We start from the raw sequence: 14,553 nt of genomic DNA, 5'->3' as shown, positions 1-14,553 counted from the left end.
GTTTGCATCACTTCCCAAACACATTTGGCCATGAGAATCTTCTTTTCATGATTTACTAAGGAGCCAATGTTCTACCAACTACACTTTGGGAAATTACTGAATTAGTAATTATCTTCAAGGAAAAAAACACTGACCTGGAAACTAGATTTCAGACTCTGACATTGTCAAGCTGTGCAGCTTACCAACATAATCTCTGTATCTTAGTTTCTAGATCTTAGTTCAGAAGGTCAGATTAAAAAAGAGGAGGTCAGAGTAGATGAACTCCAAGATTATATCTAGCTCTTAAAATCTACTATATTCTAAAACAAAAAAGACCAAAAGCACAAAACTATGATCTGAGAAATGAATATCTCATTTAGGAGTAAAGGCCAAGGGCAGGACTCTCAAAGGCCACATGTCCATGTAAAATTCAAGAGCAGAAGAGACTAGCACTGGAAGAGATGGCCCAGGGCACCTATATTAGAGAGAGAGAAGTGGGAAGTGGGCTGTAGGAGTACCTGCAGATCCCATCAGGTTTAAAAGAAGTGCTAATACATATGTGCCTTGGGCTAAGAGTTTGATTATCTATGAAGCATCTGAAACATCGTTCCTATCTGTAAAATAAAAGTTGGATCAGATCATTTCTAAGTTCCTTTTCAGTAGTAATATTCTATAAGAATATTAGGTAATATAAGATATATAAGAATATTATAGATATTAAAATGCCTCTACAACAGTATCACATTAGTAATATAGGTTTTCCCTTTTGGAGAGTATTTGCATTTTATAAGAGGCAGCTATTAGGTAACGAAAATGATACAGGATTTGAGGACAGAAGGTCTGGGTTTCATTATCAGCTCTGCTGTATGCTAGAAACTCCTCTTCTGTGGCCTTAGTTTCCTCACATGGAAAAGAGGGATAAAAACATTCACACTTGTAGCATATACAAAATATCCTAAGTTGAAGTGCTACGTAAATTTTATTCATTTTGGATAAGTATGGCAGACAAATCTCTGACTTGATGTTAAAAATACCTTTTCAAATTTATTTATGTATATACCTTCCCCATGGCTTTCTAGTGGGAAAAAAAAAAGTCATCTGAAAAATTCTAGCTCACATTGTTATAGTGCGACTAGTGAGAATATGGAATTTTCTATACCTTTATTAGGACAAGGCTTTTGTAGAAGATGGGAGGGTGGGGTAGATATGGAGGAGGGAGATCAGTGAGAATTCCAGAAAAAATCAAGGGATAGGAAACACTAAGACTGAAAGGCAAGGAGAGTATTAACGAGTGGTGGTGCCTTCCTATCTTGGTAATTGCCCTACAACTTCTCTTCCCACATCTCCCCTTCCTGTAGATAGGCAGCCTTTGTTCTACATTCCCATGACATACAGATATATTATTTGTATTATATTAATTTATACATTTGCTTGTTCCTTTGCCGTGTTCTTAAATCTTGTTATGGGTATTTGGTTACTCCCTCTTCCACTCCATTAGGTAGAAACTTATCTTCATTTTCCCTGAGTACTGCTACTACCTAATTCTGTACCTAATGATTCCTTAATAGAGCTTATTTTCTGACTTCCCTTAGCATGTTCCCTCCCCTGTAAGCAGATTCTGGACACTCTCAACCCCAGCTACTTGTTACTGCCTCCTACCCTGCCTGAAGAGCCCCCTGGGGCCTGAGAAGCTCCTCTCTGCCCCACCTTCCTTCTCACTTGGTCTCAGCAAGATTCTCCCAGCAGAAGCTGAAGATGCTGAAGGAGCTCTCCAGGGCATGTGCACACTCATCTGGCTTCTTATCCCCTGGAAGGCCAAAAACACAGAGGAACATGCAGCCCTGGGACAGATGACAAAGAAGGAAAAGAGAAGTTTACCTGGGGAAAGAATATGCTTGCCTCAACTGGACCAACTCCCCTGAATGAAGCCAGAGCATTTCCCCACTGGTTTTCTGTTAGGAATGTTGAGTAGGATTCATGAAATGGACACTCGGACACATCAACATGGAGATTTAAAAAAAGAAGAAAAAATAATAAAATCTTGATTTAACTAACTCTTCAAAGAACTGAAATTTAAAACACAAGAAAAACTGATGTCAAGAACTTTTCAAAAATTCCATTTCTAGTATATAACTTGAGCTACCTACTCACATTTTTATTCACCTGTAATGTCATGTATTATGATACTGCTCTTTTTCAAGATTCTCAATGATCAGAAATATCTGATTATACTCACTTGACTAAAAGAACCAGAAAAATATGCTTTTGCTCTGACAAGGATTTTTCAACAAGAATTGAAAAGAAAAGGACATGGAGAATAATCTTTAGTTACCCTGAAAATTAAATTAACCAGAACATCCCATTCCTTAACTATTACTAGTTGAACTTTCGATGTCCTATAGCTTGTCACAAAATAAAGAGCAGGGAATTTGCCTTACACATGTGTTATGTGTTATGTGGGGAACAAGACTATTATCCCTCACTCACCTTTAATGCTGATGTGTCAAGTTTTCTTGTACTTACTTTCTCAAACATAAAGATCTGGCTTAGCTGGCCACCCCCTTTCTCTATGACTGTGGAGATATACAGGGCAGCCTCCTGGATAAGATGACATAAATGCAACATCCATGCTGTCTTGTTGAACTCTAGGCTGACCAAAACCATAGTCACAGTACGGAATTCGGATATGTACTCCATAGGTTGTCCTTCGTCAATCTACAAAGACACAGTGAGTTATCTTGCCTGCATCTTCAACTCTCAGTATCATGTTTAAGCATCTGAATTATATATTCCATGATGAATATGAGAAAATAACTTACAAATGTCAGACACAAAACTTAAAATTCAGGTTTGAGAAGTATAGATGTACAAACCAGTACACCTGGAATTAAAACTGTTTGACGTTAAACCTAATTCACTGATGAAATTTGCCATGCTTTGATGTTTTCTCTTTATGAGTTAGTTTGATATGCCCATTCTATTAGTCATTATATCACTTACTAAGGGATTCATATAGATTCATATATACACAATCGATCAACACTATTTACCAAGCATATATTCTCTACCCTGTTTACAATGTACTAGTTTTTTGAAGGACAAACTGAAAAACAGATATGCCTCCCACTTGCTAGAACTGAGAAATCTGAAATTATGACATGTCATCACAGGAATTGGTACAGATGGGGAAACCTGCTGGCATTACAACAGACAGCAGGAGATGAAGATGAACTGGATTAATAGGAAAGATCACATATAAATGTACACCTGTCAACATAAACACACACACAGTCTACATGATGACTCAAGAACTAGGAAATAACCTTCTTCAAAAGGTTTTTCATTATGTGCTTTCGCAGGGTTTGTTCAAGCGCAGAGTCTGGATCCAACTCCAGGGCAGTTCTTAGAGTATCTGAGGAAAGGAAAACAAATTGTCTCCAGCCATATGCAAAATTTATCTTTGAAATTTTGGGCTTGGGAAGAAAGGACCAAGTAACTTACCAGCACTTGTCCGGTAATGTGGCAGGTAATCAAGGCACTTGTCAAAATGCTCATCAAAATCAAATGGGTCAATGATCCGCATATCTCTTAACTACAGAAAGGAAACTGCTCAATTGTACGCCCACCCACCAACTGCATTACTGTTGGTCCCTTAACAGAGGGGCTGAGGATGCCATTTTCCCTTGTTGATCATGTATCTTTCCAGCCTCATTGTTCTGCCTCATCTAACTTCCTGGGAGGATATCCCCTACCTCCCTCCAAAATAGAGTTCCAGTGGTTGTTGGTTTGGTCAAGCTGTATGCAACCACCACCAGAGCACTGCCCTGTGCAAGGCCTTTTCAGGACGTGCAGCGGATGGGACCAGCCTCCTACCTTCACAGCTTCATCCTCCCTCATGATTTCCACTTCAAACATGTACTGCTCACAGAGCTTCCAGCAGTTCCAGGACAAGACAATCTCATTTGCCTGAGCCAAACGCTGCGCTACCTGGACATCATCCACATCCCGCCCGATCACCAAGAGGTACTGTCGCTGCTCGTCTCCAACAATAACCTGGGAAATCCGACCTGCAGATAGACCTATCCAGAAAAAAGGAGACAAGTCGTGAATAGTCAAATTCAACTGGAAAACTATGCAAAGGGTGGGGTCTGGAATCCTCACATTGCTCTATGTATCAGGCCAATCTTGTTATTGCAAAAATATTAGGTGAACTTACCTTCAAAAATATTACTTTGCCCTGGATTTCCTTCTGTCATAAGCATACCCAGAGACATTCAAATAAACTTGGGTTGTATGGAAGAAGAAACAAGAGATCCTAGGCCTCTTAAGATTTCTCTCTTTAAAATTGTTCTTCTAATAAACAACCAGGTCGTGATGGTAGAGACCTAATGGTCATGCTAAGGAACTCCTACCACAGTGACTATACTACCTCCTCAGCATATAATGAAGGCTAAGTGATTTTACCAGATAAAATGCCAATTGGTACTTTACCAGACTTGGGCTTTGCCATATACTTTGATTCTATCTCCTGTTTTTCTTATCCTGAGGCATTTCTTACTGCTAATATTGCTAAAAAACTGGTTTGCTTGCCAGGGAAAAAAGGACTATATCCGAGTTAAGCCTGCCCTTAGTTAAGTTACCCAATCCAAGCTAAAAACAAAGGGAAAATACTTTTTAAAGAATTGCAGAGACACATACTTTTGGCCAAGATGGGTTAACAGGTGGTATATTTACCATAATTCCCAGAACAAATGAAGACACTAGAAAAAACACCCAAAGTAACAGTTTTCAAGATATTGGACATCAGGTAACAAAGGATAATGATACATGAGAGATGGGAAACAAACAAGATGAATGCTTTGGTACCCTAGTTTATTGCATGGAAGAATTTCCAGGACTTCTCAGGGAAGGGAAGCCCAGGTATAGCCCAGAGGACACCTCAAGTTGAGGAAACAGAGCTAAGATCTGAGGAGGCCAAGCTGGCTAGAGTTTGCAGGGCATTTCGAGTACTGGAGAGAAGTGTAGAGAGAGAGAATTCCAGAGAATTGTACCAGATCCCCTACAAGTCTTTAGCTGAATACTGAGAACTAATAAGTATATTAATGTCAGCAAATTACCTGAAACCAGGGAAAGAACCACCTGAAAAGTTTAGAAGGAATAATCCCCAATATCACACAGGGCTGGCAATAATTCCTATTCCCACTAGCCAGAGTGTCAAACTTAATAATTCATAGGACATTAGGTACAATACTCAGAAGGGGTTTGCCTCCAGAATGGGGGCAAAACCAGCCCTAGACCAAACACTGTTGTGGTCCCAGCAAAGTTTAAAAGCAAAACCTGAAAAAAATCAAGCTAACCACACCTCAGAAGTATGTACAAGAATATTTATAGAAGTATAAAAGTATAAAAGAAATCCAGCATCCAACAAGGTTAAATTCACAGTGTCTGGCAAAGAAGGAGGAAAATATGATCCACAATGAGGAGAAAAAAATCAATCAAGCCCAACCCAGAATAACGCAGATGACAGAATTAATAAGAAAAGATTAAAAGTTATAACTATATTCAAGAACCTAGGAAGTGACTGAGTAAGTAGAGATTACAAAAAAAAAGGTCTCTGTACGGTTGAAAACACAGCAATAGAAACTATCCAAAATGAAACACAAGGAGGAAAAAAGAAATAATATCAATGACTTGTAGGACAATTTCAAGCAGCCTAATATGTGTATAATTGGACAGAGGAGGTGGAAGAGAGAAAAAAATTACTTGGAAAAATAATGGCAGAACATTTTCTAAATTTGATAAAACCCCAAAACCTATAGATTCAGAATTTCAATGAGCTGCAAGCACAAGTGAAGAAAACTATACCAAGGGACATCATAATCAGATTACCCAAAACCAGTGATAAAGAAAAAACCCTAACAGCAGCCAGAAGGGGGAAAAGACATTATATAAAAACAAAGATAAAGACGAAAGCAGATTCCCTTTGCGACATATTCTTCTGTCCCCTCATTCTGCCTAATACTCTGTGCTTGTTCCTGTGTGTTACGAAAGTCAGCTACATCTCTTGCTCTTGAAAGTAGTGGGCAGGATGTGCACTTTTAATTAGTGGCACTGATCCTCCTCCACAGGGCATGTGTAGCTGCTTCAGAGGCCAGAGGACCTGGGCACTTTGGACAGCATGCAAGGGCAGGGTGTGTAATTTTAACAATGTGTGTGCATCCCCCATGGGAGGTCAGGAGATACAGTGTTGGCAGGGATTGCCTGGGTCTTCTCGGGGAGGGGATCCACAGCACCAGAACTGAGGCAGGTCTGGCTGGAGGGGACAGGGCACAGTATGAGCAAACCCATAGGTAGTGGTGTGTTTATGATGAGGGGCAGGGGAGGGAAATGAATGGCACATGCCAGCTCCTTTGTTCCTGGAGAAGTCCCTCAGAGAACTCTGAGATTAGTAACCAACTCTCCTTCCCATAAGCCACAGGCGCCTTTCAAACTTCTGCTTCCAAGCTGTATCTCTGCACACCATTTTCTGTGCTTTTTTAGGGCAGAGGCTCAGCTTCCTATCACTAGCTGAGCTCTCTCAGAATCAACCCCACTGTTTTTTAAAGTTCCAGGCTTTAAGTCCCACTGATAATAAGCACTCTTGTTACTTCTCCCTCTCCATCTGCCTTTTGCTCCCCTGCTTGTGCTCTCTGTCAAGTAAATAAATATTTAAAAAAGAAGATATCATACACACACACACACACACACACACACGCCCACGCGCACACACACAGTGGAATATTATTCAGCCATAAAAAATGAAACCTTGCCATTTGAAACAACATGGATGGAGCTAAGAGTACAATGTTAAAGGAAATAAGTCAGAGAAAGACAAATACCATATGATTTCATACCTATGTGGAATTTAAGAAACAAATGAACAAAGGGGGAAAAAAAGAAAAGGCAAACCAAGAAACAGATTCTTAACTATAGAGAACAAACTGATGGTTACAGGGTGGGGGTGAAATAGGTGGTGGGAATTAAGGAGGGCACTTGTGACGAGCACTGGGTGATGTAAGAAATTGTTGAATCACTGTATTGTACACCTGAAGCTAACATAACAGTTTTTTCCCCAATAGGTAACTTTTATTAGTTTCTTATATATCTTTCTAGTGTTTCTTTATACAAATAGGAACAAACAAAAAAATTCTTATTTTTCATCTTTATATACAAGGTAGCAGGGCTTTGCATCTTGCTTTTTCTCAACTATATTTTGAAGCTATATCAGAATACCTTTTAAAGTTGCAGAAAATCTCATTGAGTAGACATATTGTTTATTTAAACAGTCTCCTTTAGATAGTTTTATTAAAAACCACATTGCAATAAAAAATCATGTACCTATAACATTGGACACACACTCAGGTATACGTATAGGATAAATATTTAGAAGTGGGATTGCTAGGTTGAAGAATAAATGCATTTGGAATCTCAACACAGATTACCAAAATTATTCTTCATAGAAGTTGTACCGCTGTTGACTCCCACTAGCAGTGTGTATGAGAGTGTTTATTCCTCATTGCCTCATGAACAGTGTGTTCAGGATTTGAATTTTTGGTATCTATAGGTGAGAAATAATCTCAATGTACTTTCAATTGGCATTTTTCTTATTATGAAATTGAATATTTTTTCACATGTTAAAAGAGATGTATTTCTTTGACTATGTACTATTTATTCATGTCCTTTCTCATCTTTCCCATCTCTTAAAATGTTAGATTTTGTTGATTTCTATGTGTTCTATTTCTAATATTTACCCTTTGTGTATATGATATAAGTTGCAGATTTTTTTTTTCAGGTTGTCATTTATATTTTGAATTTTTATAGTTTTTTTTTTTTTTTTAATTTATCACTCTTTTAGTAGCTACTACCTATCTTTAGCTGTAGGTCCTGGCCTTCTCTGGTATGGTAGATCCCAAATTTCTCCTGTATCTCCAGACTGCATTTTGCCACCAGGGTAATGATGTCACTAAGTTGATTCTGTTTCACTGTCCAGAGTGCCAGGAGCACATTCCCTGCAGACACACAAGACAGGATGACAAGGATCAAATATCTGGATTCTCCTGATCTGGGCAAAGCCCCCAATAACGCAGAAAATATCATGCAAGGAGTCAGGCAAGGTTCTTTGGCCCTATACATTATGCTTGGTTAAAATACTGCCTTAGAGCGTCAAAACCACTCATCGTATAAAAAACAAGACAAGGCAGAAGCTGAAACGTTCCTATAGTTTAAGAATATTTTTGATAATCTTCCCTCCACCAGTATACTAACAGAATGGGAGGGGCACTAACTAAGAGGTTCATAAAATGTAGGTTCATGTTCAAATTTAATTTCAAGGGTGGCTTAATTAAGTTTAAGTTTAAAAAAAGAGGCCAACTCTGGCATACAGCTAGCTGTCAATGATCCTGAGAGTTCTCCAAATAGGAGTTTTTGCCTCCTCCCTATCTTACACATAGCTTTTGCTCTAAGGACTAAGTTTCTCATTGAGTTTTCTCATGCAACTAAGTGCTTTATAGGCACTTATTTGTCTGTCATTCAATTAAGTGAAATGTAAAGCATCTTTGAACTTAATATGGGCAAGGTTTTTCTATTAGACTGAGAGAATCTTTGAGCCAGTGACTGTGCCTTCTTCATTTTGTTTCCCCAGGGCCGAGTACATATTAAATAATAAAACAATGCTGAATAAACAAATATGCCAAATTCCACCTAAATGAAGTCTTCCTCACTTGCGGTCCTTTAAATATTCAAAAAAACTGAAAAATACCTGTGATATTTAGGATATCTCCTCCAAAACACAGAACATCTAAAATCAAGTGAGAGAGAGAGGAAAATGCATCAAAATGAGATATACTAGATCATAGCAGAATTATATATGATTAGAAGAATGGTCTACTGAGTTTTTCCTCATATCTTATCTGGTCTATTTGTTCTCTCTAAGGGACCCTTTCCTTTCCCTTAGCTTCTCCCCAAATCTGTCTATATCTATATCCATCTTCTTGAAAATGAAAGAAATACTGCTGTTCTCTTCAAAGTCACCCCCCTGGACTCTGGATCCTAGCCCCTTCTACTCTTTCAAGAACTCCACTCCCTCCCTTATCTCCTCTCCACTGGATCATTTCCATTAATATCTTTAAAAATGAAAACAAAACACAAGAAAGTTTACCCACCTATTCTTGATTCTACCTTTTCTTGCTATTAGCTCCATTCTTCTGCTTCATCTCCAGCAAAAAAATTTCTAAAAAGTGTTGGCCATATATAATTTGCTTCTTGTATCCTAGTCACTCTTAAACTTTTTCTCTACCATTCTCTTCTCCACTTCAGTAAAATTTATCAAGATCATCAACGGCATTCACCTTGCTAAATTCAGTATTTTCTCACAGCACTGTACTTTATACCTTTCATTTTCAACTCAGGCAGCCCCAGCCCTCTTCTCTTAGAGACACTACTTCTACTTTGGCTTCAGGAACACCACACTATCCTACCTGGCTGTTTTATAGTTTCTTTTTTAAGTTCTTTCTCCATAATCATAATCTGTCCTGGAGTCCCTCAAGCCTCAGTCTAAGGCTCTTTCTCTTTATTTACACTCTCTTCATGTGGACTCAATCAGTTCCTAACTCTAACATCTTTATGCCATCAACTCACTTTTTGTCTCTAACAAAGATCTATTCTCTGAGCTCCAGGTTCCATCATAGCTACTGACTTCATTTCTCCATTTGAATGACTTACTGACATCTCAACTCAGTATATTCAAAACAGAAACCTTGATTTTCTTTCTCAAAGTCCAGTCTTGTCCACCTCGGTAAGTGACACCACCATCATTCAGTTATGAAAGCCAAAAAAACCTTCAGAGTCACTTTCCTCACTACTTCCCACTAATAACAATATACCAGCAAATCTTGTCTGTTGAACCTGCAAAATACATTTCAAATCAATTCGTCTCTTTATGGCTCCACTGCCTTATCCCTAGACCAGGGGTTTCCACCTTGCCTGCAACCTTGGCTTCAACATTGGAATAGCCTGTGAAACTTTAAAAAATCCTTATTTCTGGGCTTACCCAAAGGTATTCTGATTTAGTTGGTCTGGGGTAAAGCCTAGACACCAGGGTTTTTAAAAGCTCCCCAAGTGGTTATTTAATGTGCTGCCAAGGTTGAGAACCACTACCCTAGACCAAATCAGCATCATCTCTCCACAGCTGCTACAACTTCCTCCTATAGCTTCCATTCTTACCACTTGCACTCTATCAGCTCTCTATAATGCAGTCTCCATGAGGCAGTTAAAACGAACTTTAAAAGTGTAAATCGGATCATATTACCCCCTTGCTAGAACCTTTTAACAGTTTCCCTTTATACAAAAATATATAATCCAGGGGCGCCTGGGTGGCTCAGTGGGTTAAAGCCTCTGCCTTCAGCTCGGGTCCTGATCCCAGAGTCCTGGGATTGAGCCCCGCATCAGGCTCTCTGCTCAGCAGGGAGCCTGCTTCCTCCTCTCTCTCTGCCCGCCTCTCTGTCTACTTGTGATCTCTGTCTGTCAAATAAATAAATAAAATCTTAAAAAAAAAAAAATATATATATATATATATATATATATATATATATATATATAATCCAAACTCCTTGTGGCCTACAGAGTTCAATGATCTCCAATCTCACCTCAAGCCACTCTTCTCCCTGCTAGTTATGTTAGCCACACTGGTCTTCTTAGTTCCTAGAACACCACAAGCTTCCTCCCATTTTAGAAGCTTTGCACTTGGCATCCTTCTGCCTGAAATACTTTACTCCTCACTCTTCACAAGGTGTTTCTCTCATCCTTTGTATTTCAGCTTCAGAGGAGCCTCCTATGACCACCTTACCTAACAAAGAATATCTCTCACTCTACAATTCTTTTTTACCACTACACCCTATTTATTTCCTTTGCGAAATGTATAATCTATAATTATCTTGTTATCTCTCCCACAAACATGGAAACTTCAAGAGGGCAAGTATTATGTTTTATTTTCCCCTGTACTTCTATTACTCAGTAATTCCTGGTGTTATAATATAATTTCCATCTCTCCCTTTCATCTAAACTTGATGAGAAGAATCCAAAGGCCTTTCACAAATGTTCTTCAGGGGTAAGAGGTGAGTCAAATAAACAAGTTCCTAAAGGGCATTCCACAAAGTAAGAATTCTGGTGAATCTCAGAATTATGCACATGACTATATGGACATTGTCAATAAAAGAAGGGAATGTTATATAAGTACCAAAGGTTTCAGGACCAAAATAATGCTGGGGGTAGGTCTAACTAGGCTAAAAGTTCTCCAAGAGGAGGTTTTTGCACACCCTGCACCTTTCACAGTGCATATCAGAGAATGGCACTCAAGGGCGCCTGGGTGGCTCAGTTGGTTAAGCATCTGCCTTCAGCTCAGATCTGATCCCAGGCTCTCTGCTCAGCTGGGAATCTGCTTCTCCCTCTGCTGCACCCCCTGCTTCTCTTCTTTCTCTCAAATGAATAAATAAAATATTTAAAAAAAAGAATATATACTCAAAACATTTACGGCACATATAAGGAGCTATTTATTTTTTCTTCCCCAGATTAGGCTAATTTCCACGAGCTTAATATATGGCAGAAAATGAAGAAAACATTCATTCCTATTTCACAGGATCAAAATGCAGTAAGAAAATGAGAAGGTGTTTTGTAAATTATATTGGATATAAACACATGTGGCACATTATATTATTGTTAGAAGAGGCAACCTGAGGAATACTTTGTTTTGAAATAAGATATAAACATTCAAAGTAAAAATTAAAATTAGTTTCCTCCCTTTCTGAACATTGAGTCAACAGGATGTGAAACTAGGTAGAATGGGAGATACAGGCAAAAATCTAGCTTGTTAGTTGCAAGAAAGAAGAAATAAAATAAAAGCCTGCTTCTCCCTCTCCTCCCCGCTCATGCTCTCTTTCGCTCTCTCTCTCAAATAAACAAAAATCTTAAAAAAAAACAACAACAACATGAAGCAGTAATAAGTGAATGAATGATGAGTAACACTAAATGAATAACCCTTTGGTATCTTTTCAAGTAGCCCAGACCCCCTCCTGTTACAAACCCTCAGGAGCCCAGCACCACACCTCCTGACTTCCCTACAATAGTCACTCACGCTCCACGATGTCACTAATGTAATAACTGAAGATGTGGGCCAGTTTGTCCATGTCATGTTCCGACTTGCAGGTCAGGCTGAACCTATCCATTAATGCTGTAAACCCTAGCCGACAAAACAAAAATTACGTTAGCTGCAAATCCTGAACTTTTTAGGCTCTATTCCCTGCACTCATCAGACCAGTGTAAAGAAGCCGATCTCCTCCAGTTGAGTAATTGCATGACCTTTTAACAAGTGTTCATATTCGGGACCTGGCTGGTTGCTGCCGCCTCTGAGAATCCAGAGAGCCACACCCCCTTCGTTTCCAGGAGCTGCAGATGAAGATTCACCCACAAGCACCCCCTTTCACCTCTAGCCTGTTACCCCGTTTCTGCCATGCCCTCTTTAAGCTCTCTGGCCAAGGAGAAATGGGATTTCTCCCCCACGTGAGGGACGGAGAGACCAATGACGAGGGGGATGGATTAAAGCTTTGTGGACAACTCAGATGGTGAGCTCCTCGAGGTCAGGCACCTTCAGGTCACTCATCTTCAGGTCCATGACACAAACTCTACAGTATTTGTTAAGTGAGCGACTCTCGAAGTAGCTGCAGTGGCAGGCACACACTTAGGGACCCAGAGAAGGAATTAATTGAGCGGAAGAAAGAACTGGCTGAAGCGGTATGCGTATTGGGAGAAAACTTGGGTTCAAAGCCTGCTGAGTGGTCCCGCAAAAGTCCTTTCCCGTTTCTGAGTCTCCTTTCATGTCTGAAGTGAACTCTAGAGCTATGCCAGACCATTCCAGAAGCAGTCCTCCCGCTCTGAAACTGACCCTCCAGGTTTCCCGAGGAGGCGGCGGCGAGCAGTTAAGCCGCGCCTTTGCTTGCCTCAGGGCCAGGCACGTAACCGCCGACGCCTCTCGGACCCTGGTCCCAACGGCTGCCCCTCGGGGAAGGCGGGAGAGCGACGCGCCTCCCCTCACCCGTCACGTGGACTCCAAGGAGGACGCCCTGGGCCGTGGCAAGCTCGGGTTCCGATCCCCGGGGCTTCCTGAACACCAGAAGATCGGGAAGCAGCGCCGCCAACCGGGCCTCTACCGGCCAGAGAGGCGGCACCGCCACCCGCTCGCCGGTCGCCATAGCGGCGGCGGGGTTGCCCGCCAAGCTACCGGAAACGGAGGTCCTCCGGGTAACAGCCAATCCGCAACGACGGCCTTGGCGGATCCCTTGCACCAACCAATCAGTGCGGGCCTCCTTGGGGGCGGTGCCAACCCGGCGTGGCCGGGGCCCCGCCCCCCCGCGCCCTGCTCTAGACCTCTACGAGGTAAGGAAGCAGCGGACTTGGAGAGGGGCAGCGCGTTCCAGACACGTTTAAGATGACGCTTAAAAATCTTGAACCGTGAGCATGCTTCTGCAGTAAGATAGATTATCTCAGTGTCAATAGAGGGGTCTTCTATCATCAGAGTGGAATGCTGCCTCACCTTTGAATTTCTAAGGGCAGTGTTCCATTAGCATCTGACTAAAGCAACCTCAGTATGGTCTTTAAATTTCACACCCTTAGGTTAAGGCTATGTAATAGTCACTGCCTTAAAGGTCAGAGAATTTCTTCTGTTTCTCTTATCTGCCAGGACAGATCTATAGGGTGTCTCCTGAGAATGCTCCTGGGGTTACTTTGGTCTAAATCCAGCTCCTGGTTCCCTGTGTGGTAAAGGCCTATCTGAGGTTGCCCGTCAGTCGCTCAGATTCTTGGGAGAATTCACATTAGTAACAGGATGAGTATGTTGTGGATTTTTAACAATCAAGAAAGCATCCGTGTTTTTTCTGCAGAAATTAAAAAAAAAAATCTAAAAATTACAGCTTCACTATCTTTAGTTCTACAAGACCCAATCAGTGCTGTTTCGGTGATAACTGATGTGAAAATGTTGGGGTTTGGGAGCAAACAGCCAAGAAAGAATTCTTGAAGCATCTTCCGTGCAAAAGGTTTTATTAAAGCACAGGGACAGGACCCTGGGTAGTGAGCAGTGGCTGATTATATCTTTGCAAGTTGGGAGGGCGTTAGGGATAGTGTAAAGAATTTGGAAGCAAAGTTTCCAGGATCTTGAGGGGCCATTTATTACCCTCTACTAAAATCTTAGTCATGAAACCCTTCAGATGTTTTATCAGTGGGCCATATGCTTGGAGGATGATTGCCAACATATATTTTGGGGAGTAAAGAAAGCTTCCAGATGAATTTTTTTTTTTTTTTTTAATGTTAAAGGAAATCCTGGAGGAGGACAGGCTAATGTCAAACTAAGGTTGCCTTTTGCTCTTAGCAAGGTATTAACATGTAGGCAGCTGAGTTCCTAGAGGAAGGTCACTCTGCCTTTCTCAAGTACTGGTCAGTGGACATTTAATTTTTTTTTCTGTATTTATCTTTGTTCTCCCCATCAATAAC

At 40.6% G+C, this 14,553-nt stretch overlaps 1 protein-coding gene across 1 annotated transcript in view; it reads right to left on the bottom strand.

Moving 5' to 3' along the window:
- LOC308345171 (adenylate cyclase type 10-like) overlaps window positions 1-13,265 on the bottom strand; it is a 39,377-nt gene extending 26,112 nt beyond the window's left edge. The window contains exons 1-9 of the mRNA XM_080807125.1: window positions 13,103-13,265; window positions 12,146-12,250; window positions 8,777-8,815; window positions 7,884-8,027; window positions 3,853-4,058; window positions 3,481-3,571; window positions 3,303-3,391; window positions 2,503-2,694; window positions 1,699-1,820 (exon numbers count right to left, since the gene is read on the bottom strand). Coding sequence (XP_080663251.1) covers window positions 1,699-1,820; window positions 2,503-2,694; window positions 3,303-3,391; window positions 3,481-3,571; window positions 3,853-4,058; window positions 7,884-8,027; window positions 8,777-8,815; window positions 12,146-12,250; window positions 13,103-13,259 — 1,145 coding nt within the window. The 5' untranslated portion in view covers window positions 13,260-13,265. The remainder of the gene's footprint in view (window positions 1-1,698; window positions 1,821-2,502; window positions 2,695-3,302; window positions 3,392-3,480; window positions 3,572-3,852; window positions 4,059-7,883; window positions 8,028-8,776; window positions 8,816-12,145; window positions 12,251-13,102) is intronic.
- Between the last annotated feature and the right edge of the window lie 1,288 nt (window positions 13,266-14,553).

Source organism: Martes martes, assembly GCF_963455335.1.
Source record: "Martes martes genome assembly, chromosome: 6".
Classification (NCBI taxonomy): Eukaryota; Metazoa; Chordata; class Mammalia; order Carnivora; family Mustelidae; genus Martes; species Martes martes.
The sequence above is the reverse complement of the archived record's forward strand: the minus strand, read 5'-3'. Positions and strand labels throughout refer to the sequence as shown.